Source organism: Nyctibius grandis, chromosome 13, assembly GCF_013368605.1.
Source record: "Nyctibius grandis isolate bNycGra1 chromosome 13, bNycGra1.pri, whole genome shotgun sequence".
Lineage (NCBI taxonomy): Eukaryota > Metazoa > Chordata > Aves > Nyctibiiformes > Nyctibiidae > Nyctibius > Nyctibius grandis.
In genome coordinates, this window is record NC_090670.1 from 1,793,284 (window position 1) to 1,820,360 (window position 27,077).

Consider the following 27,077-nt stretch of genomic DNA (forward strand, 5'->3'; position numbering starts at 1 on the left):
ACTTCACTGAAGTGCATATGGCATCAGGTGCATGCCACACTTCAGACAATTGACCACAGAACTGTGAGAAGTAAGGTAAATTCAATTCTTTAGTATGGTTTGGGGATATAGTATAATGATAGACTTGGACAAGAATATCATAAGCATCAGACAGAAGCAACATCTTCCATTCCTAGTGAAACAAGTCATTCAAAGAACAGAATATGTATTATTTCTCACCTTGTTTCACTGGTGTAGATTTACTCCTGATGGGTCTACTTTTCCCTGGATCAATGGTATTTCCACTTCGGTTCTGTGCATTTGAGCCCGAGGAAGATGGCTGCCCTTCCATCTCTTCACCAGTGGCTGAACCCAGAGGTTCTTCTGCTGTATCTGAAACTTTAGACAGGACACCGCTAACACGACAGAGTAACCTTTACCCTCCAATACAAGGCATTTTGGGGAAGTTTTGCATCACCTGAGTTAACAGCCCAAGTCAGGAGGTTAAGCTTACCAAGCTGCCTCTGAAGAGACAGATTCCTCCGGGTTGCAATCCAAAGTAAGCTTAATGTACTCGTAATCGCTGTACGAGAGAAGCCCGTGTACAGGAAGCCCAGGCTCTTGTCACTAGATTAATTCTTATCAAGGACACACCCAGGTGCTCTATTCTCTGACCCTTACCAATAACCTACCAACAGCTGGAGGGCCAAGTTCAGCTAACACAATCTACAGACCATATATTTACACGACCTTGCTACTTGCTCTTCCAGCAGGTGGGTTTTGCATTTGTCTCATGAATAGAAGATTTAAACTGAACATGAAACATCCTTCAGCTTTTTTATCATTCTGCACATACAAGTTGCTGCAAGAGAAAGGATGCATATTATAAAATTTCTCCTCACCATGAGACGAAACAGAAGAACTAGTCCTAGTCAAAGGCAGTGAGGTATTCAGGTTGGGTTTAGGTTGAATCTTCATTTGCTTCTGTTTCCCTTTTGGGCTGAAGACACAAAATATCCCAAAGAGATAAAACTGTTAGTACCAAAAGACCCAAACATAAAACCAATTTCCCCTGCAAAGTGTCTCGTTTTTTGCAGCAAATGCTTAACACAAATGATCTCTTCCCAGTGCTCACACAGGTGTAGTAATACTAAAAATAGTGACAATATCATTCTGTTTGATAAAGGCGTATGAGTTTGCCAGAACAAGATTTTATCTCACCTTTTAAAACAAATACTCAGTTTACTTCGATAATGTATCATATAGAAGTCAGGAAAGGATTATACAAGGCTTTTTTCAACAGTTACTAAACAAAGGCAAAAAGAAACTTGCTCTTCCATTTGCTCCAGAGGGAATACTTCTAACGACATAGTCTTTCACTTACCAGAATTAGGCACAAACTACAAATTGAGCACAGAATTTGATTTTATCACCCAAAAGAGCAACTGCATCAGGAAAGGAGCAATACTGTTACTGACTGCTCACTCACAAAGGCATGTCTACCACTGCCATCTCACGTGACACTGACAGCAAGTCTCACTATCGTTACGTTACCTAGATGCTCTGCTAGTTGAGGGTGAGCTGCTACTGCTTCGTAGCCGTTTTCGGTACCGTGGCCTCTTCCTCTTCTGACATTGCATTGCTGACTTGTACTCAGAGATGATATTTTTCATATGATTTTCAAATAAGGCAGATAGTCGAAGTGTCATGCTGTAAATCTGGAGTGAGAAAGCATGGTCATACTTATTAGAAGTTGAATAACTAGAAGATAAGCAAAAAAGTCAAAGATGCCCAGACTTTGTAGCACAAAAGAAACATTCATGGTGACATTCAACTACAAAGGTTCTTTATCTATAATTTCCTTTCACATACACGTGTATTCCTGCAACAGAAAGTATTCTGATAAAATGATTTCACTACTTACAGTACAAAATATTTATAGAGATAAAGGAAAACGGATATCCAGGTTACTGAAATACAGCGTCCTTTTTTGATCTCCATAAAGCATGGAAGCACATCATAAGATAAGTTGAAGTACCAAGGGAAAAACAATGGAACTTCCCTGCCCCCTCACCTTTGTTTTTGGCTTTAATTCCCTAGTGATGAGTCCTTCACACCGCCCCTACAGAGCTGCACACAGAAGCCAACTAAAATGTCCTCATTCCTAATTTCTGTAAGGCAGATGTCAAAATCCTTAAACCTTTTTCCTCTTCCCTTTCTAGGCCGTGCCTCTGTGTAGCCTCATCCACAAATTCATTCATGGCCATTTTCTCCATATTTCAGACTGTATTTACTTCTATTCAAGATTTTACCTCGGATGTGTTTGAGTTATGACAAACTAATAGTTCAAACTCAGCATAAATAAAACAAAGCTCTTGATTCCTTCCTCATACCCTTACCCTTCTGCTGCATCCAGTCTTCTGAAAATTGGGTAAACACCATCAAGATGTTGTCATCACCTTATACTCAGACCTCTTCCCATTTCCTGCAGTCTCTCTGAATATAAAATCTCTTTGATAGAGTTTTCTTTACATTCATATAACTTAATTTTGCCCAGACCCTTATATTTTAGCAACGTCTCTTTCTTTAGCTCTGGTCTGTAGCACCCTGCCCTGCTTGCCTCCACTCAGGATGCTGCTGCAAAGAGGGTAAAACGGGCTAGAAAACCTCAGGATGTCAGCACACATTTGGCAGCAGATGAACCTGCAGTGGCAGAGGGCCCGGCTGAGTGCCCCAGCCCTCCAGCAAGGATTATCTCACCGAGGCACTTCACAGTATTTAAGCAAATGGATATTGATGGGCCACTCCATTACAGTAATTTGGGAGCTGACTCACAAGCTGCTCAGTTATTAAATACACAGGGAAGATCCCAGGGAGCGCGCAGCAGTAAATAACTCACCAAGTTGACTCTGATATCAAGCACAAATAAAACACCCTCAAATCACCTGTCTTCTTGCAATCCTCTACAGAATCCCTTTCTAACAAAGCAAGCAAAAGGTACTGATCTTTCTCTTCAGAGCTTACCCACAGAATCACAGAATTAACCAGGCTGGAAGAGCCCTCTGGGCTCATCGAGTCCAACCATTGCCCTGACACCACCATGGCAACTAGACCAGGGCACTAAGTGCCATGTCCAGGCTTTTCTTAAACCCCTCCAGAGATGGTGACTCCACCACCTCTCTGGGCAGCCCATTCCAATGTCTAATAACCCTTTCTGAAAAGGGTTCTTATCTATGCTAAATGATGTGTTTCACCGATGTGATTTTGTCACAACTTATTTAATATGCATCTTTTCCTTATTATTATAAGGTGGTTGCAATTCTCTTTAGTGTCTGGGAGTACAGTCAAAATTTTTCCTACTGTTACATTATGAAGACATCAACCATTTGAACTCTATTTTGCGTCAACGGTGGTAAAACCTGCATCTGTGTCCTCCTGCCAACTTGTGATTTTTTGAGCATAAGCAATATATTATTAAAACATTGGAAAAATTTAGAATCGTTTGATCATTTGTCAGCTTAGGAAAAGCTGAGAGGCAATACACTGCCCAGGAACATGTATCAGACACAGCCATGTCCACAGGATCAATCACACACTTAGTAGTCACTTTACCCAGCTCATAAAAATACCTATATTCTAACATTTTGATCTCCCCTTTCCCTCTTGCCACATCCCGTTTAGGGCTCCAATCCAATACATTTTTTCTCCCTAAGCAGACTCCTATTCCTGCATGCAGAAAAAAGCAATATTAGCACCTGAGAAACACAGGCAACACTGTGTGAAAGTCTTGCCAAGTACACTAAGTAAACTAGAAAAAAAAATTAAGTATCATTATGCTCTCAGTAGAAATATTGCATAATACTTGCACTAACAATAGATTAAAAAAAGATCCTACTATATTTATAAGCAGTTATCAAGCCGATAGCCTTGTTTCCAGGAATAAATTATTGAAAAAATAAAAGCAACTGGGGATCAGTTTTCTGCTACAAATATTCAAAAAAATAGTTGCAACAGTAACCCCACAATTTCTCAGAAGCTTTAAGTTCAGAAAGCTCAGATGAAAATGAAATTCAGAAGTGAGCTGCGTGAGCAGAACAAAGCAAATTTATAACCACAGGTCACAGAATTGACATATATTACTTACTTTTATTTCACAATGCAGTGCTTTGCTTTGCAAATACAGACCTTATTTCATGCACTGTATTCATGTAGGGCCAGGGTCTTTGTAAAGAAGGGATTAAAATTTATTACTTACTCGGGACTTTTTATTAGGAGTGTAAGCTTTAGAGTTGCAGAATATTAAACGAATATCTTTGTAGAATTCCAAGGGACTAGTGTAGTTTCCTGCTTCCAAGGTTTCTTTCACAGTGCTGAAGTCCATAGGAGTGTCTACAATATCTCGATAATCCTGTAACAATATACAAAAGAAAATAACAAAGGCTATCAAATCCTACTGCATAAAACCACCTAAGTGTTCAACCACAACAGCAGCTCTCAAGTAATTATTTCTTCTTGAGAGTTACTGCAGATAATTCTCTGAAAGCATCAGTGCACAGAACACGGCGTGTTCCAGCTCAGAAAGGGAGAGGTTAGAAACATGCCCAGCACGGATGTTTTGCCAAAGGATGAACAAGAGGCTTTTTTAATTTTTAATATGAAAGTTGTACTTACAGGATAGGAGAAGAGATCAACTGGCTGTCTAAAAGGCTCTGAGTCTTCCCTTTCATAAATCAGGTTTAACAACTGCTTGCATTGCTCTTTCCAAGCATCAGGACTTGCTTTCAGGGGCTGTCTTTTTATTCGTCGTCTCACCTGCAGGGAAACAGATGCACGTCATCATTTTTCAGAATATTCACATTTTTCACTTGATGTTCCTATTAATTTACTAGCGTTATGACTCAAAGCAGATTTCCACAATCAAAACCAGCGTTGCAGTAACATTAAAGCTTAGCTGATGGCACAATATGCAAATTGCAGAAATATGCCTTTTCTGCTAATATGTACACACTCAAACCCATGAGAGGTATGCAATATTTCAGAGGCAGCCTTGCTACTTTTGTCAGCTTTCATCCAAATTTGACTGAAAATTGAATCTGTTCTAGGTATCTTTCAAATCAAATAAAAAAAAAAAAAAGATTCTTCAGCAATTAAGTAAATTTTCCTGCACAATAACCTCCTTAGTCTGCCAACACTTACATATACAGCAACTGAACTCACACAGGTAGTTCTGCAAACTATCAGCTATGACAAATTTAAACCATTCCAGACCTAAACGAGTGTGTCAGTACCTGGTCTATCTCCCTTCACAAACGAGACCAAGCAGAAATGTTTACTCACTCGTCTTTTTCCAGAGGAAGTTCCTGGCGCATCTGAATCCACATCTACTTCTGCCACCTAAAGGCAAAGGTAACGATTACACACACACATGCTTGTGTGCACCCTCAGCAGGGGAAAAAAGGGTTTAAAACCAAACAGCCAACAACAACAAACACAATTTTAAACTAACTCAAATGAAATGAATGGTTCAAGCAAAACAGAAACTAGTCTCAAACTAGAACTTGCATAATTTCAGAAAAAAATTATAGAAATTATATATAAACATGTGAGAAATATGAATGGCTTATTCTCAGTCCTTACGACTCAGCTAAGTCCCAGTCTTGCAGACCTGTATTCCCCTGCCTAAATGTTCATGCCCTGAGCAGCTGTACTGAAGGGAGGTTGTAGTAGAGTGGGAGTCGGCCTCTTCTCCCAGGCAACCAGCGACAGGACAAGAGGACACAGCCTCAAGCTGCGCCAGGTGAGGGTCAGGTTGGACATTAGGAAGCATTTCTTCTCAGCAAGGGTCATTAGCCATTGGAAGGGGCTGCCCAGGGAGGTGGTGGAGTCACCATCTCTGGAGGGGTTTAAGAAAAGCCTGGACATGGCCCTTAGTGCCCTGGTCTAGTTGCCATGGTGGTGTCAGGGCAATGGTTGGACTCGATGAGCCCAGAGGGCTCTTCCAACCTGGTTGATTCTGTGATTATGTGATTCAGGTCTCATGTAGTACCTTACTTACATTAAGTGTACGTAATGTTCTTTTCAGAATCTGGATTTAGAAACGACAACAAAAATTCCCTTGCACACAGCTTTCTACCACTAATTAAAAATAAAGAGGGGAAGTGGTTGCTTGAAAGTTCCTACAAAGAACCTGAAAGTAATTTCTCTCTTATTTTAAAATATATTATAAACCAAGACATGCTCTTTGAAAGGCTAGAGAGAAAGGAAGGTGATATAGTAGCAATTTTGGACACTTCTAATCACTGCCTGATGTGGAACAGATAAGATTCACAACTGGCACAAGAAGGTTGAGTTGGGAAAGTAGGGTCTGCTATTTAAGTCATGGAAATCCCTCCTTTTCTTCAAAATACTCTTTTAATAGTCTGTGAAAACAGATGTTATTTTATCTTTAGTTTTATAAAAGTTTCAATACAAATCCAAGACAATAGCACCAGCCATAAGCATGTAGGTGTTCAAGCAGCATCAGATTTAACTTAAATATTTCATAACTGAAACAATGGAGTTTGTCTTGGGGAAGGGAGGAGGGAAGAAACATCCTGAATCTTATACTAGCTCATGTATTAGCAAGCAACACTGAAAAAGTTAAAACAAACCCAAGTGACTTAGGTTATCCCAGGTCATTTCTTTGCAACAGAAATAGAGCACATTTTGAAATGTTTACAAACTGTGTTTAAGGGAAGAAGGTGTAAGGAGAGAGAAAAAGTTAAAGGAAGTGATATCGAACCTGGTTTCTACCTGTCATTTCACTCCATGGTACAACTGATGGGAAATGACACAGAATTACCCAAGAAAACCAGCTCTGCTGCCTCGCTGACAATAGCAGAGCTGTTGTCCCTCTGGTTTGGCAGACTGAGTGAATAGCCCCAGTTCATATAAAAACTCAACAAAAATCTCTACTCAAACTTCTTCCAGCTGCTGAATTTAAAAAAGGCAAGAAGTCCTGACGATCAGACTTAATGGTCTTACCTCCTCTTCATCAGTACTGCTCAGGTCTTCTGCTTTCACCTTGTTATATATTTCTAATATATCAGTACAACTCTGATCCCTGCAGGACGATAACAAAAGCCAAAAATACGTAATCAAATATCTCAGAAACTCAAGATGTCAGGTCTGTAAAGTAAAAAACATGCCTACCCAATGAAGCGAAGTAAGACATCTGTTACAATTTTGGCTGCTTTGACTATGGGGCTGTCTGGCTCGTTGAAAGTCCTGGCATTATGTTCGATGTATCGTACCTCCCACATCAGTGCAGAGATTCTCCTGAAAAGAAAAAGGAAAGGGATGGAGAGGAAGGTGTACATTATTTTCCTTCTGAGCTCAGTAGGATTCCTCAGTAAAAAAGGGATCAGGTAATCCAGGTCCAAGGGAAACAGGCTGCCAGAGACTAAGGTGCCAGGCTGTGACAGCTTTGTGGAAAAAAAAGATGTCCCTCTTCAAATTAGCAATGAATGGAATGAAAAGAGGAAACAAATCTACTGAAGGAGACTGCTGACTGCTCCCACTTAGAGAGAGCCGTAGAGATAGAGTTGTCCTCAGAGGGGAAAAAAAAGAGCAGGACATTTTTTATCCCCACATTAACTGGGAAAACTGAGATTTCTAGTTTACAGCACTATTTAGCCCACTTCTGGCAACTGAATACAAGAAAAGCATCTGGTTCAAAGGCAGCAGAGATACAGATGAGGCAAATATGCTCTGCCTACATCGCATCCAGAGACTGAGGCTCAGTCTGTTAAACAAAAAAAGACACTCCAGATCCAGATATACCAGCTTTTGCCTTTACAATGTGGCCAAAAGAAACTATTATTCAGGAAGACTCCCTTTGCCCTAGGCCAAAGAGAATCTCATCTTATGCTGTTGGCTGATCGAAGAAATGTGTTGCTGGAGGGGCATTACACAGTATTCAGCTAAACATATTGTTCTCAATGGGGTTATAGTAAATGTAGATTACAAACAAATAAAAATCCAGCTGACCTATAAAACCTGTTTTCAAGTCTCCTCCTGATTGTGGTGAGGTCAGTCGGATAAGCAACAACAGTGCAATACATGGGATAGGCACTAAGGTCCACCGGAACAGCAAAGGGGTTAGAAATGTCTGAAAGACAGAAGATCAAAATAATTTAGTTGCCTCAGAAGATATCAGAAGAGAAGTTATAAAGTAACTAGATTCCTTATAATGGTTTCTGGGTATTCTTCCTAAGAATTCAGCAAAATAACACATATCTACAGCTGGATATGTCATTACACAAAGGGCAGGATTCTTCCTCTTGCACCATCTGGTAACTACTCTTGAAAAAGCATTTTAAGTATCACATCTGAGATTTGCATGCCAGCAGCCAACCGTATGGCTGAAAAGCAACATGGTATATGCACTTACAACAGGAATACTACAACAAGCAACATGAACTAAGAATACAGACATGTCCTGTGTCTAAATATAGGATAGAATTTAAATCATAGCGTGCTATTAAGCTGCTACAAACTAGTTACAAGGTATTTGCTGGTGCAGATGTTTGGTGAGGACTTGGTTGTTTTTTGAGGGGTTCAATTCAATGTTTTGCTCATTCATGTTTAGATATAACCCAATAAGTTGAAAGGAAGCAGGTCAAGCCCCAGAAAAAAGACAGTATAACTGAAAAGGACACCATATGACATTTAAAAGGCTCTTTTCAATGATTTAATTGAGCACATTTCAAATACTCCACACCAGCTCCCAGCACTCCATCCCTATCTACTCTTCAGTCACGTGCTGTCATGCTGATATTCTTAGTCCTTCCACCTCTTCCCTCCAAACATACCAAGGGAGAGAAGTTGCTCAATCCCCCGGATTACACGTTCACATTCTTCATCTCTGGAATGGGCCCCCCATTCTCCTTCCTGGGGTTTGTAGAGAAGAGCTGTCAGCTCATCTGGAGTCACAGGAACTCCCGCACCAACCTCCTCCGGATAAGCAGCTAAAGATGAAGAGTTCAACAACAGTAAGTAGCAGCAGTGCCAAAAAACTATTTACTTTGTATATGGACTTGAATTCACACACTTACTTCCTTCTGGAATGGGTTCCATGTCCCATGGACTCATCCTCTCTCTTTCATTGTTGTCCCAGCTATTAAAAGAATACATTCAAATGTATAAGTTAGAGCTGAATATAACGATACACCTTTTCTCTGCCAGACTTAAACCAAAAAGGTCATGCCTATTAGAAACAAGACATGGCACCAGCTACATGCCAACTCCTTATTTTTCTCTTGTATTTCCTATATATTCACTGCACCGCTGCTTACACTAAAAGCATTGTTTTATGTATAAGTTCATAATTAAATAAATAAAGACAAAGTGGCTGAATATGTATTTAAATAGGAAAAAGGATCCTAGTTCTTGAGGTACACATTTAAGTTGTGTGTAAACGTCTAGGAGACCCAGAGCATGTAAACACATGTGATACCTTACAGCTATGTAAACACTTACTGAACAGAGTAGCATTGGAAGGAACTATCGGGATATTCTGCCTGGAAAGGCTGCTGACTCTCCACAGTTCCAAACCACCAAGCGTCGTCTATTATACTGCGAAATCTATCCCCTGAAAGGAAGAAGATTGCATTCAGCAAACAACCAACATAAATAATCGTTAAATACTTCTTTTTAGAAAATCAGCTTCATCTTTCATAAATACACTACTTCAATTCGTACATTTCTCACTACAGGAATCAACCCCTTCCCCTAAAGGGGGACTTTCACATCTCTGGTTAATTAATCACAGCTGCCTCCACACCTCAAATTACACTGTAACAGGACATTCTTCTGCTGTCACAGGCCTTTGAACAGTTTCTCTCATTTCTCTTTTTTTTTCTGCTACAGGAATTGTAGCAAACATCAAACAACGTTTCCAATGATCACTACAGTATCATGTGTGGTATAGTCCTTTACATCATGTAACACAGATGCTGTACCCCATTAAACAGCTGCAGAAATGCTGCAAAGCATATGGAAGTGGAAAAAAAGTAGTCACCTATTTGCCAGTTCCTTTCTTTGGCTTCATTATAAAACTGATGCAGCACAAGGAAGTCAATAACATCTGGCATGTCATGGTACCTTCATGAAACAGACAAAAAAAATTGCATCTATTACCCATAAACATAGTTCCACGTGTACAATACAGTTTCCAAACACAAAATTTCATGCATTTTGTTTTCACGTTTGGCATAATAACTAATTAATGTCACCATCATGCCTTGCAAGAGAAAAATCAAAGGAGGGGGGAAGCTTCTAAACTGCAAGAAAATCTCTTGAAGAACGTCATCAGCATTTCAGTTACTTACTTTATGGAAAATGATTCTCCTGTCATTTTGCCTGTGATCGGATCCAGGAATGCAAGCTTCAAGCAGCAGAGCGTAGGAGGCCCAACTTCATATTTAATTCCTACAGTCTTCACAAATTCTTGTTCCTATTTATCAATAAGCATGGAACAGTATTATTTCAACTTGCTAACAACAAAAACATCCATGTTTAAGTACCAAACATTAATAAAAAGCAAATATATTTCCACTTTACAGCCCAGGTACTTTCACCTATAAAAGTTTTCTTTTCCAAATACTAAAAATCAATCACAGTTACCCTAAAAAAAAAAAAAAAAGGCAAAAAAAAGATAGAAGATGTTCATTCCCTTGGTAGATTTGTGAACAGGATACCCACAAATTATTTAACTTTTGTAATAAAGTTCTAAGGAACATCCTGCGCTCTGGTTTTAACTGCACTGATGGCACCAAAGGTTACACCTGGCTAAACCCAGGGCCTCTCACCCTTGCATAACATACAGGGGAAATAAAAGGAAACTCTTCCTTTTAAAGTGGAAATTCAGAAATAGCCTTGTATGATCACATCCCGTCAAACACTAGCAGGTGGTCTAAGATCTCCATCCTAAGTGAAATAATATTTCCTTTTCCTTACAACTGATGATGCCTTTGAAGATTACAGCTGGAATCACTGAATACCTGGGACTAGAAAATGGATATATTTCCAGTAAAGCAATTATTTTCATTAACAGAACCACTGGCATACACATATATATGAATATTAGCACATATATGTGCTCTTCCCTCGATATGAAATTTGAGTAAAGCAGAAAAAATATGGCAACACTGTGGATTAAGTATTAAGGGACTCAGGGGTTCAAAGCCAAAAGGATAAGAAAAGTCAACAGCCCTATGTAAACCTAGGATCCACCCAAGCAATACATAATAATTTTATTTTGTAAAAGATATTGTCTTGCCCTTCCAAAAATTTACGAACATACACAATTAGCTAGATCCAATGTTCAGCTGAGCTCGTGCATACATTTAGGGCTTTACACCATGATGTCTTCCTTCTTACCATTGCATTTAAAGCAATAAATAGAACCTACATGTTCAGGTCATTGTAGAGTGTCAACAGAACTATGAGCAGCTTTTGAGTGGTGGGTTCTGCATTAATTAGCGTTAAGGAAAAAAAAACACAGAGATGTGAAATAATTTGGGTTGGAAGTGACCCCATCAAGTCCAAAATCCTGCTTATGGGAGGGCTAAAGTCTGTTAGAGCAAGCGACTCAGAGCTTGCCTTGCTGCACTTTGAGAAGTCTTCAAGGGTGGAGATTCCATGCTCTCTTTGGGCAACCTGTTCCAGTGCTTAACTACTCTCACTCTGCCTTTATTTTTTATTTAATATTCCATATTTTTTTAATCTATCAGGCAAGAATACTACACTAGATGAACCTTCACATTCTTTAGTATCCTTCTGGCTTCCTATTATCAGGAACTGATGTAAAGGCTTTGTGTTAACAAACACACTAATGTTCAGAATTACAAATTTAATTTTGATATTAACATTTTAAAGTAATGCTTTCTTCGTATTTTTCATACCGGTTTTTAATGTCAATTTAACATTACAGAGACATTCAGCTCTTTCAAGCATCTGTTGAACTTACCCTGAGTTCCATTTTGTTCCATGGTTGTTTCGGCATGTTAATACTGTAAATTTTTGCTTTCCTCACTGCCCGCACATAAGCTTCATGGCCTTGCCTGAAGTATATGATCTTAAAAGAAAATTTAAAAGAAAAAAAAAAGTTTATTTTAATCTTACTAATAGTTCTCTTCCTGTTTACTCTAAAATTTCTACAAACACATCAGGCATCATCCCTTTCAGAACACTTCTTTATTTCATTACAAAGCACTCCTCTCCTTAAAAATACTTGTATCAGCCCCCAAAGCAGTGCCTGCTACGTGCTTTCAAACTTGGGATCATTAAAAAGCACGCAGATTTGTCTGAAGATGCACAATCAATTCTTCCTGCTACTCCTAAGTCACATGTGCACAAAAAGAGACATAGGACAGCTACCGGTAGCAACTCAGCCTGTCCGGAGCACAACTCACTGCAAATATTGCTCGATGTAACAGTCCTGACCATCAAAACAAGCTCATCAGCCCAGCTGGGAATTTCATAATTACTACACTCATTACCTCATCTCCCATTTGAGGGACAAAGGGCGAGCGGCGGGGTATAGTATCCAAGATCCACTGCGGGGCAAGCCACTCTTCACTGGGTTCACCCTCCATCGAAAGCAGTCCACTTGGTTTCTTAAATATATTACATTACATTTAGAATGCAAGCTGTAATTACTCTGGCAGAATATATAAAAAACTAATCATACAGCAGCTACTGAAGATAAGCAGATATAAGGCAAAGCAAACGCTGCAACATCAACCTTCCAAAATCCTCAACTAAATAGTAGGGAATAAGAGATGTTCGTTATAAATCCAACAGAAGATTAAAACGTTCATAAAGAGATTATATTTCTTTAGAAATATTCTAAATGTCGTCTTAAGAAAATACTAGGAAAAAGAAACCTGACAATGTAGATACAACACAGATGCATTATAATTTTACAACAAAACCACCTTGGAGTAAATCTAACTGCAGCAAAGAGCACCAATCTGGGTGAAAGCATCCCACCTGTAATGGAGAACTACCTGCATGAAACATGGAAGTACAACTATGTCACACAGCAGCAAAGCAGACACAAAAAATACTCTGGTACCACCAGTACTACAATTACTGTGCTATCTATAGGTTCTTTCTTATTACACACTTGTTTGTGAAAAATTCTACTTTGAAACCAGCCACTCCAAAAAAAAAAATAAAATATATATATATTCCTAAAGTGAAAAAGACCCTCAAAAATTAAAAGTGCTGACCTTTTTTCTAGGCTGTTTAAGTTTCCTTCGTTTTGGCTCCAGTCCTTTTGTTCCCTTCATATTTTCATCTTCAGAACTACTACAGATTTTCCGAGCTGCCTGCCTGGTTTGTCTCTTTGGAGGCTGGAGATTAATTCCAGCATCTGCTGTCCAGTCCGAATATTCACTTGATGAATCACTGGAGATAATAAAAAGTTGTAAGAAAGAAAACAGCACTTCAGTTTGCACACAATGGAGTGAAAGGTCCAAAGAGTCAACCTGCTCTTCTGGTTATGTGGAACAGATGTCAGGATTAGCACAAGATTTCATTCTCACGTGAATTTAAAGAAAACTTAAGTGCTATCTAATTTGTGTATTTCAGCAAATTATTTTATCAATTGCAACCTCAAGGTAAAACTAGTTACAGCTGATACCTATTTTCATACTATTTATCTCACTGATTCAAAGACTGACTTCATTAGAAGGGAAAAATTTAGAAAACTAGAGCACTCTTCTAAAAATACACTTCTGACTTCTTTAATGTCCAAATAACACACAGACAGTATTTATATTAGCTCATGGCCCTTCCAGCCATAGAAGCATAATATTAAATAAAAAAGAGACTGTAGGAATTGTACACAAATACATACTGACAACGGAAAAATTAGGAAATGCTGAAGTGTGAACAGCAGATATGTATGCACTGCTGTCAATATTCCTATTGCATATGACTAACTGGCATAATTTTTTCAAGCAGTTCTTAAAGACATTTTCTTACAAATGGTCTTTCAAAATTGTTCTTACTTTGCAAAAAAAAAAGCCCACAAAAAACCCCACAATATAAAATGCTTCATAAACAATTGGAAAAAAGTCAGTCTTCAAAATTAAGAATTTTTCACGCTGGTTTTCTATTAAATACTGTTATAAAAAATTCTACAATTAGTCACTCAAATACATAAAAGTATTTGTGTGTTCACAGACTCCACAGATTTTGTTGACTACCATTTTGAAGTACCTAAGCATACTACACACGTTGCTTCAATCTGTCACAAGGCGTAACAAATCTGCACTGATGTGTAGTCGTAGTATCACAATATCAACTGTCTTACTTAAATTATACAATCAACTAACGTTAGCAATTAAGAGAGCAGTACCTGGAACTGCTTTCGCTTTGCCACGCTGCCACAGGATCATCCAGAGATGCATCACTTGTGCCAACAGTCTCGTCCTCCTGTATTAAAAACAAAAGGTTTCACTTTTGGGCCAAGTTTAAAATGTATCATTTTTGTTTGCAAGCGAGTTGTGTGACTTGTCTCACCTGAGGAAAGCTTTGTATTTAAGGACTGGCTTAGCTTAAAGTAAGTCCACAATTTCTTTCTGTATCTTAAGTAATACTACACTATATGCTTATATAATTTCTATAGAAATTATATGTGAATTTTAATGGTATTAGAACCATAGAATGAGTTCTTATTTAAGTGTCTGATGACTAATTTTACTTTGCATGCTTCCTTAATGAGAACAAGTTATATTTAATGTGGTATATTTTAAGTTCTTCCCTTGCCAATATCAATGATTCATACCAATACTCAATCTCTTTCAACAGCAGTCTACAGATGTAGATGAAGCCAAAGTACTGAATGTGACCTAGAATCTACGTGCAGCATGAAATCCCAAAACAGCAAGTGGTTTAACACAACCCAGTTAAATTTACTTGAAAACATTGCAGATTTCCAAAAATACACAACCTGTTTTAAGTTAGTTTTGAATACTGTACTGGCATTGAGGTAAATAAACCTTCTCTCTCCAGGATCAACCTACTACACTAACACCACAAATCCAAAGGACTCAATGATTTGAGTGTTTCCTCCTAGGTGGAGGAACTCAGAGCTCATGGTAGCAGTGCTCTGGGCACATCTGTTGTGAAACCACGCTACTTGTGAACAGGGAACCTATTGAGAGGACCTCGTGGTGCACCAGACCTCTGAGGAGCTGTCTGACTCTTCCCGTGCACGTGCACTCTGACTTGCTCCTTGCTGACTGTGCTCGATCGTGGAGCGGGTTTGGTAGGCGTGCTGGCGTTTGCGCTGGTTCCTTCTCAGAGACCTGCCACTCCCCGGCTGGTAATCATTCTTTTATCATGCAACAGGATGAAAAGAAAAATATTAGAGATTTAATAACGAATCTCACAGTTAAAAAAATGCCTCACTGAAGTGACTGTACATTGTATCACATTTACAACTAGAAAATCTGGAATTAGAAAAGATTTTTTTTACACACTTGTGGTTCATTTCAGTGCACATGCAGGTGGTTTGTTTTGGTTCAATATCAATTCTACTTTTTAAAGTAGCAGTCCTTAGAAAGGAAGTTATGGAGAAATACAATTTTTTCTAAAATATATCTGTGGTCTCTGGATAAAAGCCAGCCACTCAAAGTGTGGCACCCCTAACATTTCTCCTAGTTTCCACAAGTCAAACTGAACACCCACTGTGGCTCTGCTCGTTTCCCTTCCCAGCATCTCCCCACTACTGAAGCCTGATCTACCACTGCTATTTGCATATTACAATTAAAAGACAGACAAATTACAGTTAGAGAAGGAAGACAGAGAGCCAGAGAAACAATTAGTACTATTGAGCTTCTAAATCATTTCATAAAATTGGATTTGGGTTTTTTGTTTGTCTTTTTTTTTTTGCTCAGTGCTCACAACTGCTTCACACTCAGATTCGTTCTTCTAGTGAATTAACTCACCCGTTGTAAGGTGTGGGATGGCTTTCTCTTTTTTTCAACGGTGTATAAGTTAATTTCAATTTCCCCTTTGGCAGCTCGACATTCTTCCTGGACCCTAATTACACATAGGAAGCATCCATTTTATTCAATAAATCATCATATAACTTGACGGTCTCATTAACATACACATTAAAATACTTCTGGTTCCCTTGCTGTAAGAAATCTGTGCACAAGTGCTCCTAGCAGCTTCCACACAGATTTCACTCCTGGAATCACAAGTTAAGGACGCAAACTCGTTAGTTGAGCATGCATAATTATGTTCAAGTAAATCAAAATGTATTAAATAATTTTAAAGCTTTTTTTAAATAAAGCTTCAGGAAAATGTGGTATTTGAACTACTGAAGAAAGATTCAGTTATGAAGAGAAGGAATTACTATTCTCAACTCTCCAGCAGAGATCCTAATATCTGGATTTCAAAACAAACCAACCAACCCCCAACAGCCAACACATTTCTGAAAAATCATTTTTTAAAACTCCTAACAGGTGTATGGAAAAATCATTAAACATTACAGGATTTAATCTTTTTTTTCCCCGTCTTACTTGCTGATGCCCGGAGGAAGCTCGTTCACCACCACTCTCCTGCTCCATGCCATGAGGTCTCTCTCCGTGGCCATCTGGCTTCGGGGAGCGTTGTGATGCATTTGCCGGACCCCTTCGATCTGACCACTTCTCCGGAGACCAACGTTTGGTGGAGACGTAACATCCAAACCTGGGCTTCGAAGAGCTAAGGAAGGAAGAGATTTTTCTTCCCTTCTATAAAAACCATCAACAAAATCTAGAATTTAAAGCTTAAGGACTGCACAGAGATTCTTTTTTGGCAATAAACAACACTCATTCTATGCTGGGTGGCTTTGTCTTTTGCTTCAGGCAAATATTTGTGTGTATTGGCCTTGGACCACTGGAGATGCACACACTACTGTAACATCACTGGGGTTTGCAATATCTTGGAGATATCTGAGGCAAGCAAAGAATATAATCTATGCGAAAAGTTTTAAAAGCACTTAAGTGGTCTTCAAATCAAAGTCTTATCAACTGTTTAAAGGCCCTGAAATCATGAATCTTAAATTCTATGGTACAAGAAGAGATGAGGTTGACATCTAAAATAATAAACTGCTGCAAGGTTTAAGGTTTCTGTTGTACCTCCATTTGCTCTGTATTTGTAATGTTTATCTGCTGCACCACAGGCACCACTCCTGCTTTGCTCTTTTCATCAGGTGGCACAACACAGTGCTACGTACTCAGGACAAACCAGACGCTTTAGGTAGCAAAGTGAGACAAAAAGGCTGAGAATACCAGAGTCACTGCCATCACTGCCTTCATTTCTCATCATTTGGGAATGCATCAACACTATTTCTACGTGCTCAAACATGGTTAACCACAGGAATAAATTGCATCCACGGTCGTGCAAACCTATATAAAAATATTTGGCTATTTAAATATCAGGTACTTTACACATACTCTAACTCACACAAACGGGCAGTTCATGTAGCAAAGTCTCTGATCAATGCAAGTTCTAGAAGGTAACTACTCTAATTTCTATACCACAGAATCACAGAATGTTAAGGATTGGAAGGGACCTCGAAGGATCATCTAGTCCAACTCCCCGCCGGAGCAGGATTACCTGCATCATGTCACACAGGAACGCATCCAGGCGGGTTTTGAATGTCTCCAGAGGAGACTCCACCACCTCTCTGGGCAGCCTGTAAGCTGCTGCTAGGCCACCTTCTTGACACTACCAATTTAGATCAAAGCACAAGTGTATTTTCAGCAGTTTTCACTAATATTTTTCCTATTCCTTCTTGAATTTAAAGACAGGCAGCTCCAAATTTCGCAATCCTAATGAGCTTTTCAGGAAATCTAATTCAAACATATGTAATCAGTCATTTAACCCAGGACTAATTTATTAGCAGATGTAAATTTTTTAAAGGCTCAGGATGACTTGCAGCACAAGTTCACAGCGTCTGCTCTCTTACATCAACTGCACTCAGTGAGCTGCCTCACAGTCAGCTGTTCACATCATTTTGATTTAAATTTTTAACCACTTTGTGTATTAAAAATAAAATCACAGTAGCAGAACACTTACCAGGAGAATAATCTCAAGCTTTCTAAAGAAACACCAAGACAGAGCAGACATGTTTATTTTATAAACACTGATGCTCAGCCTTAGCATTTATGCTGCAACAGGAAGCCATTAGTCTGTCAAACATTGTGTCCCATTGACATTCTCTAATTATATGCTGTCATCTTGACATTATGCAGTTACACAGTATCATCTCTGCAGTGACTAAGTGACATCAAGACAATGCAATGAACTTTATGTTTATCTTTTTGGAAAGGTTTATAACAGAAATAATTACAGTCTAACAGTTGTAGGTAATCAGATATAGCCCCGTTAGACCATTGTGTGCCCTCTGCTGCACCTTAAACTAAAAATCCTCTGCTAGCATCAGCAGAGCATGCAACTGCTCCACACAGGTTAACAATGTGTGTAAGAACAAGAGAGAAAAGCATCCTCAGAGACATAGTCCCAGAACTTAAATTAACACATTTAGATTAGCACCTTACTGTGCTTTAGGAAAAGAATGATGGAGGTAAAGAAGGGACACTTACCTCCATTAACAGAGCGGGATCTATTGAGCGGAGGGTTTGGAAGAGTTTCTCCTTCATTAATTAGTCTCAGATCTTGTTCCCTCTGCAGCTCTCTGATCATTCCATCAAGGATACTCTCATCCTGGTCATTAGTTTGCTGCCCAATGACTTGTTCAACTACTTCACCATCACCTTGACAAGAACAAAGGCACAACTGCTTATAAAACGATTAATTTCTGTTTTACTAAACACCATGGAAACAATCAAATTTAAAACTGCGCACAATTATTCGCCTGCTCCACAAAACATCTGATCACCAGCTGGCCTTCTGCTCCCATGTAATAAATGGAGGCAAAGTTTAAAAGCGAAGTTACAATAAAAAACTGAAACTACAGACCACACGTAAAATACAAACACAAACCCTTAGAAACAGCAGAAAGAAATTACGCTTCAGTAGGTAATGATGGAAGATCTCTTTTTGCAAAAGTTTATCTATGAGAAAAAAAATCTGCTTTAAAAAAAAAACAAAATCTGTTTTTTCAATGTCTCTCTTACCTTCCTGCGCCCTTACTCACACACATAGTTACACAGAGGTTTATGGGACAACTCTTCAAGCATGCTGTCATACACCTGGTAGAAGCCCACAGATTTTGGAATGCTGCAGTCTCCTCGTGTTGCTTCCAGTCACATTAATTCCATACACTTCCTTTATGTCATAAAGCCACCCCATCCCCTCTTCTACCTCTACACTGAATTGAAACCACTAGTTTCAGAAGGCAACTGAAACAAACAAATCCTTATAGTACCATCCTACCGAGCTGGTGCTCAATACTGTGTGATACCTGCATTATGCATGAGTTTTAGACAGCATACCATTAGCTACATATCCCAGCTGAGGAATAAGTTGTTCATCCTTGCAGTTTTCCCTCCCTGGTACCAGCCGCTGGAATCTCGTGGGATGAGGATTTCCATCAACATCCACCAAGAACGGTGGAGGCATAAGATGTGGAGCCTGTTGAGTTTGTTCATCCAACACATAGTTATTTGCATCACGGATCAGGGGTCGGTAATCCGTATGGAAGAACATCTGATCTGGGATCTGCAAGAAAAGCAATTCAGTAAATAAATCAATGGCCATTTGCAGCTGTCTTGCTGCTTTGGAACAGCTCCCATACCCATAAACCACAACTCCTACGCTTAGGATCAGCAGAAGAAATGTTCTGACAGAGAACAGGTTCCTACCACAAATGTATTTTATTACCAAGGCCTGATGCAAAAATTCTATAGTAAAAGATGCCAACGGAGGTGAATAGGTAGAAGTTAATGCTTTCTTCTTCTGTCTAGAGATGCTTCTGTCTCAATCTTTTTGATTTAGGTAAACAGCAACTGCTTCATGATCTAATTACTATTTTGTCTGGGGCAGGGCAAGGAATAAACTGTAACACAAATACTTCTAAGACAAAATCGGGTCAAGACACAGAAGAGTTTAAAATTCATTTAACCCACCTTTTCATAATATTTGCTGCATCCAAAACCAAATAGTAGCAGATGTCCATGAGAGTCTGTGCAGGCAAAATGCTGTCCATCTGGTGAGAACTTGCAATCAAAAACAGCTCCATGGCCTTGGCCCTCAATCTGTATACAAGCACAGAGCATTCCTTTCACAATCAGGCATTCTCTGTAAGAGCATTTTTACAAAAATTTCACCTGTGCTCCAACAAGTATTTAATCCTGATTCTGTGTAATTTCTCATCTCACTCAAGACTGATTTACACTTACATGTTTTCCCACTTAATTATTAAAGCTAAACAGAACAATGCAGTAGAACCTCACGTTTTCTCTTTGTCCTGAAATTTCTGTACAACTTTTAAGGTATGTTCTGAAACAACTACCTAGAAGTCTACATTTGATGCTGATGGAAGACACAAGCCTGCACCACAGATCTCAGACGCATATTGGCTCCGTACAAGCAGGTTTCACAGCCCCAAGTGCCAGGAGCCTAGCTCAGGTCCTGAAGCAGTACAGCTGCATTTGCTCAGCACTGGAACCAAACCAACAAACCTGGCACTGGGGGGATAAAGATGGGCACAGCACAGAGCCAGCCATACCATTTCCCAGACCACAGCATTGTGCTACAACACACAGACTTACTGGTTTTCGTTGCTCTGCCTTGGGAGTCACTATAATCTTCTGCCCATACACATGAACAACATTCAGATGTAACAGACCCCTTGGAAGACTTGCTCCTACGCTTACAATATGCCAAAACATACTTTGGGATCGCTTACTGAAGAGTACAGGGTTTTCTTTTTAATACATAGGAGTTTTCCCCTAATCCTGTTGTAACATTGCTCACAACAGGTATATAATGAAATCTGATGTGGCCTCAAGATCAGTTTTACACAAATATGGAAAAAAAACCCCAACCAACCTTCTCTGATCGTTCTTACCATGTTAAAGTAATTGCGAATTTTTGTTCCTTTGTCTATATCCCAAACAAAAATATTTCCATCATGACCTGCTGAAAGTACAATCCTTTGGTCAAACGGATGCGCCTCCAGAACAAACACTTCATCATCATGACCCTGCAATGAAAACAGGGTGAAGAAGAGTCATATTTCTCCATATAATATCTCCAAACATGCTGGCATTTAGTGTGAGGACATCTCGGTTCAGGTAGTCATCCAGGACAGCTCAAGTTACTGGATCTTAGACTAGAACCATGTCTGTACTTAGTCAATGTTTCTGTCAGAGGCTTGGCCTTATCACTGCCCACTTTGTAAGTGCCTCGGGCTGCAGCTCAGCACAGCTGAGATGGAGAGGGATGGGGAGCAAGGAGAAATCAGCAGCGAGGACAGTTGCAACCCTCTAATCTGGGCACAAACAGTGGCCTCCAAAGGGCTCCCCTGTCAGCAATCACCAGCAGCATTTTGGTCACCAGCTCCTTTCCCCATGAGACATACTCCTCCCTGTAAGCATAAGACAGGTGGCATACCTCAGGACAAAACGCTCCTCATCAGGAGAAAGATGATGCAGTTTAGCCTCAAATCAATTTCAGAGTAGAACTACAGCCATTTGGGATCACCCACTTGAATTTTACTCACAGATAAGCTATGGAGAAGCTGCCCAGTGGACGAGTTCCACACTTTGAGAAGGAAATTGTTGACTGCAGTGATGACAGTGGCATCATATCTATCCCAAGCCACCATAGTAACCTTCAGTTTAGTCACCTTGTCCTCCCCAGATGCTACATTGTTTCTAAAGGAAATAATTTTAAAAAGAAATAAATCAGTAACTACGTACAGAAACAATGTTTTTTTTTTTTAAAAAAAAAAAAAATGAAAATTATTTACTATATTTATTTACTGGAATAGTAACTGGAATCACAGCAGAAGCTGCCAATTACCTATAACAGTGGCAGTGTGATGCTAGACGCTGTTAAACATGTCCATATTTGCATTCATATCACACATTTTGCTCATTTTTCTCTATTTTAACTTTATTATTCAATATAGTTTTAACTGTATTCCATAGCACAAAAAACAAAATAGCAAAGTATATAACATAAAATGAACACTAAAGACCGGAGGAGACTGATGAGGGCAGTTGCTACTATAACTTTGCTGAGAGATGATTGAAACCAACAGTTGTTTTGGACATTTTTAAAAAACACTTAGGTCAGCATATGGTCAATGAGGTTCTACTAAAGTGTCTTTGTGAGATGAACTATTTGACATTCTTATTTCACAAGTAAAATACTAAATATTCCCCAACTGCTACAGTAGGGAACAACCACTGTATTAATATTTTCTTTTGGGGCTATTTAACTGTGTAATTTAACAGATAGAGCCACAGCATTTTCAATACACAAAAAACATGCACTGAAATTAACTCAAAATGAAAATAAATAAATAGTTTTTAATACGATGGAAGATTTTGTTTAGCATGTTAATGTTGCTACAAAGTGTGTTCTGGTTTGTTTTACCCTGTCATTTTAGTAGCCATATCCAGGACTACACTCTTCCAGTCCTGCTGCTGATAGTGCCATATTCTTGCTGTTCCATCTCTGCTTCCACTGACAAATCTTAAGCTATGAAAAATAAAAAAAAAAAAAGAAAAAAAGTCATGAAATTATGAATGAATAAGTCACCGCTGCTTTTGGTCTTGCTATTTTCTTGCTATGGAGTTTTCCAGCCTCAGCACCAGCGTGGGCATGCTAAATCCTGTGGCAAGAGTCTGTAGGAGCTTGGCAGGGGACTGTCATTCACCTTAGAAAAGGTCGCTCCAAGCAGTTACTTCCATGTTACTCTGCAGCAAACATGCACACACACGTACACAAGTGTATATATACTTGGAAGCGTAGAGTGTGTACCTACACTTGTCTTACTCTACACATGCCCACACCTCGGTGTGTTTAACAACTCATAAAACACCCATGAACTGCTGCCACAGGGAACAGGCAGCTACAAAACGCTGGCAAGGCAAGAGCACACCCCTTCACACCAGCACAGAAGCTAGAATGTATTTCATCTTTTTTCAACACTTATTCTTTATGTTGTTTGTGCATCTCTGATCTACAGAATGTAATTAACAGTGAGGTTGCAATTTTCATATCAGATATTGTACGGTACAAAGGAGTTTATAGCCCACAACATTAATTACGTTTGGTTACAGCTAGCAGATGGCCTTGGAATGACTTTAATGTCGTAATTCATCCAAGCTGCACATTCCCCTTTTAATGACATCAGCAAATCTCTCGAGCAGTTCATAGTGGCAGCAGAGAAAAAGAAACCGCATGCCAGGAGTCTCGCATAAATTACAATACATTAACTTAGGGAGAGGGTGAAGACAGAGAAGGGAAATACCCAAGCTGAGCACAAGCAGGTAGCCCTGCCTGTGGAGTTGAACAGGAATGTTTTCATTTTTAAACTCCTCTTTGAAAAAATTCAAGCATCCAGCAACTGCATTTACCTACGTGATAATGCTTTGGCTATCACTGTCACAGAAATCACTTTTGTTGAGAATTTTTAAAAAAGCTCCTCAAGTAATACAGGATGGACAACACCTTTAAAAGTATATTCCATTTACATACTGCCACAAGTAAAAAGGCAAGCCTGGGCAATTTTATTTTAACAAGTGATTGTTCCACCTTTTCAGTTTCCCTGATGTGAATTTTTTCATGATGCTTGTGACATCTATTTTATTTTTATTTTTACTTCTTTATATTAAAATAAAAAGGCAGCTATCACTTTTCCATTAAAAGTATCACAGAATCACAGAATCAATGAGGCTGGAAGAGCCCTCTGGGATCATCGAGTCCAACCATTGCCCTCACACCACCATGGCAACTAGACTAGGGCACTAAGTGCCATGTCCAGGCTTTTCTTAAACCCCTCCAGAGATGGTGACTCCACCACCTCCCTGGGCAGCCCCTTCCGATGGCTAATGACCCTTGCTGAGAAGAAATGCTTCCTGATGTCCAACCTGAACCTCCCCTGGCCAAGCTTGAGGCTGTGTCCTCTTGTCCTGTCGCTGGTTGCCTGGGAGAAGAGGCCGACTCCCACTGCGCTACACCCTCCCTTCAGGTAGTTGTAGACTGCACTAAGGTCACCTCTGAGCCTCCTCTTCTCCAGGCTAAACACCCCCAGCTCCCTCAGCTGTTCCTCGGAGGTCAGACCCTCCAGACCCTTCCCCAGCTTGGTCGCCCTCCTCTGCACTCGCTCCAACACCTCAACATCTCTCTTGAAGTGCGGGGCCCAGAACTGGACACAGGATTCAAGGCGCTATCACTGTAGCGTATAATTTTCAGTGACTATGTGACCTAATACCCCCAGTGAGACCTGTGCTCTAGCATCCCTTGGAAGGAACTGCTGGTACAATTATACCAGAACATTCCTGCATAATTTTACATGACAAAGATCTCTGAGTACAGGTGCAGTTTCACTGGCAAAGCTGCAGTTTTTCTTGGAAGGCTCCTGCTTGCACACATCCCTTAAACCTCCTGCCAAGCAAAACAAGGAATATGAGCGAAAGCTGGCATAAAACCAGTGACATTACGATGGTGATCACTCAAAGCCACTCACCAACCAGCTGTGCCGCAGAAGTCTGACACACAGACATGCCTATAGGCACCTTTATACATTTTAGCACAAGCATCCTGACTTTAATTGCTATATAAGAGACAGCAACCTGACTTAGCACAGTTTCAAAAACTGAAAGCTCTGCAGGTTGGAATCATTCACTTCATAAATTTTAAGACCACAGAACTACTGTTATCATCAAAACTAATTAACTGGAAATTCATATATTTGCCTACAAATTCACATTTTTGCCACGTATGTCATCAGAGACAAGTAACTTCTTATGAATAATAAAGACCACCAATGAAATGATCATCAAGACCCAAAGACTGTGTCTCTGTAACCAGTTCTGGACAGGTGGCATCAACCAAGGACTGAGAGATCAGAGAATATGTGATGGGCGTGTAGAGCAACTGTCCCATGTACTCAGTTCCAGAAAGTGCTGAAAGCAAGTACTGTAGCTCACCGTTAGTCACATAAACGAGCACAGATTCACAGAGTCTTCACTCCAGATGTTAGGATTAGCCCATTTAATATCACACTTGGTGATGTTAAGCTACCCAGACGTACTGGCGACTCAGTGAAGACTAAAGATAGTAGGTTGCAAGAAGACACCACAAAACTATGGTAGGACACTACTATGTATTACATAAAACCTCCAAATCCTTGTGAAAACCCAAACAATTGTAATGAGAACATGCGTAAAGGCAAGTTCTAATCTCAAACACAGACAAATTAAGCAGAGGAATTTTATCTACTAAGTAGACTGGATCCAAATTTGGGAAGTGAGGATCAACTGCGCCTTTACATCCCACTGAAGAGCTGTCCTTTGCTTATCCCCCTTGGAAATAAATCAGGATTTTTAATTTCAGAGTTTAAAAAATACAAGATGAAGGATGAGGGCCTGGTTACTCATCAGATCACCCTTATCACTATAGAACCTCACAGAAATTGAGCTCTTATGAGTGTGCATATGAAAAGAAACATTCTCCCTCTATTTTTCAGAACTCTGAGCACCAGAAGAGACAACTTGCTTATTCAGTGTGCCCAGAGACAGCCTGGCAGAAGAAATCATTCCCCAAGGAATTAAACCAGACAGACAGTAAAGGGTGGATGGCCTTATGTTTCAGCAACATATCAGCAATGTCATATTATTTGGAAAATGTTTTCACATTATGCTCATCATTGGCTGCTTTCTGGTCCCCACCTGGTATAAGTGATACAGAAAACATATGCAAGAGAAGTAAATTTAACAAATAAACCCCAACAGATACATAATCTATCAACAATACTATCAGCTTCAACATGATTCTCATACAGCTCATAAATAAGAACACAGTGAAGTAATGAAAAAAAAACCCTCCAAGATACAAGGTTCCTTGTTTTCCTTACGCATGACACTCATCATTTAGATGCCATTATTTCCTTGATTTCCTTCCATCTCATTTCTGACAACACACCAACTTTTGTTTCCCTTCTCAAGTTTATCTTTTCATAAATGACTGCACTGAGCTTGCACACCCTTTCAGTCAAGAGCAGGCAGCATTCCTCAGATGCTAATCTGAGATCATACTCCTTTGGAAGACAGTGTCACTTTCCCATACAACTTACTACAGAGAGGACAGAGCAAGAGCAGTTGAAAAAGAGGATAAGGTGGCTTCCTCATCTGTGCCCTAGTACAGAAACAAGGGAAATATCTCCTTTGAATGCAACAGCTACTGAAAGTGCTACTGTCAGTGGTATCTTGGCCTTTCCTTTGCCTCCAACTTGGCCATCAGCAGTGGGCTGGCACACAGACATGTGGAAGTCACCATGTTACCCCTTTGCTTCCCGCAGCTCCAGAAAAAAAGATGCCCAAACACCACTAACTCAAACAAGAGCCACACAGATAAATAAATATGTATATGTGCTTATTTTTCATCTTGTTCTAACAGGACTGGATAGCTCATGGGTATGACATACATCTTGCAATATATTTTAAATAATTTGTCTAAGATTAACCAGAGCCCATGTGCAGTCATCCTGTCGCACCAAATTTTCTCTGCAAAGTTATTTGGAAAATGAAATACCATCCTTCTCATGCCAAAATCCCAGGACAGCCACTCACCTGTCACCATTGTTACAGAACTGGACGGCAACCACTTTGTCCTAAATGGGAGGGAGGAAAAAATAGTATTAAGTGCTTTGTAAGCTGGAACACTCATCCAGAAAGATCTTAATAAGCTTCTGTTTAGCAAATTGCATGTTCCCATACATCTCCTACAACATTCGAGAACAGAAAAGTCACATTTGAAGTTAAAACTTCCCCAGACACATTGTGTTAGACATTGAAATAGGAAACTTTAGCGAGGCGATGGTTTCGTGTTGCTCCACAAGGAGCTCAGAG

The 27,077-nt window shown here is 39.6% G+C and overlaps 1 protein-coding gene across 1 annotated transcript in view; it reads right to left on the reverse strand.

The window, feature by feature from the left end:
- Positions 1–27,077, reverse strand: part of BRWD3 (bromodomain and WD repeat domain containing 3) — a 57,484-nt gene that overhangs the window by 3,792 nt on the left and 26,615 nt on the right. The window contains exons 12-39 of the mRNA XM_068411720.1: positions 26,799–26,839; positions 22,597–22,701; positions 21,716–21,869; positions 21,062–21,196; positions 20,118–20,246; positions 19,485–19,710; positions 18,633–18,803; positions 16,563–16,746; positions 15,984–16,077; positions 15,218–15,367; positions 14,390–14,466; positions 13,257–13,434; positions 12,522–12,638; positions 11,990–12,097; positions 10,350–10,474; positions 10,040–10,122; positions 9,499–9,610; positions 9,075–9,136; positions 8,832–8,987; positions 8,008–8,128; positions 7,171–7,296; positions 7,003–7,081; positions 5,317–5,373; positions 4,651–4,791; positions 4,235–4,387; positions 1,534–1,697; positions 882–979; positions 220–378 (exon numbers count right to left, since the gene is read on the reverse strand). Coding sequence (XP_068267821.1) covers positions 220–378; positions 882–979; positions 1,534–1,697; positions 4,235–4,387; positions 4,651–4,791; positions 5,317–5,373; positions 7,003–7,081; positions 7,171–7,296; positions 8,008–8,128; positions 8,832–8,987; positions 9,075–9,136; positions 9,499–9,610; positions 10,040–10,122; positions 10,350–10,474; positions 11,990–12,097; positions 12,522–12,638; positions 13,257–13,434; positions 14,390–14,466; positions 15,218–15,367; positions 15,984–16,077; positions 16,563–16,746; positions 18,633–18,803; positions 19,485–19,710; positions 20,118–20,246; positions 21,062–21,196; positions 21,716–21,869; positions 22,597–22,701; positions 26,799–26,839 — 3,505 coding nt within the window. The remainder of the gene's footprint in view (positions 1–219; positions 379–881; positions 980–1,533; positions 1,698–4,234; positions 4,388–4,650; positions 4,792–5,316; positions 5,374–7,002; positions 7,082–7,170; positions 7,297–8,007; positions 8,129–8,831; positions 8,988–9,074; positions 9,137–9,498; positions 9,611–10,039; positions 10,123–10,349; positions 10,475–11,989; positions 12,098–12,521; positions 12,639–13,256; positions 13,435–14,389; positions 14,467–15,217; positions 15,368–15,983; positions 16,078–16,562; positions 16,747–18,632; positions 18,804–19,484; positions 19,711–20,117; positions 20,247–21,061; positions 21,197–21,715; positions 21,870–22,596; positions 22,702–26,798; positions 26,840–27,077) is intronic.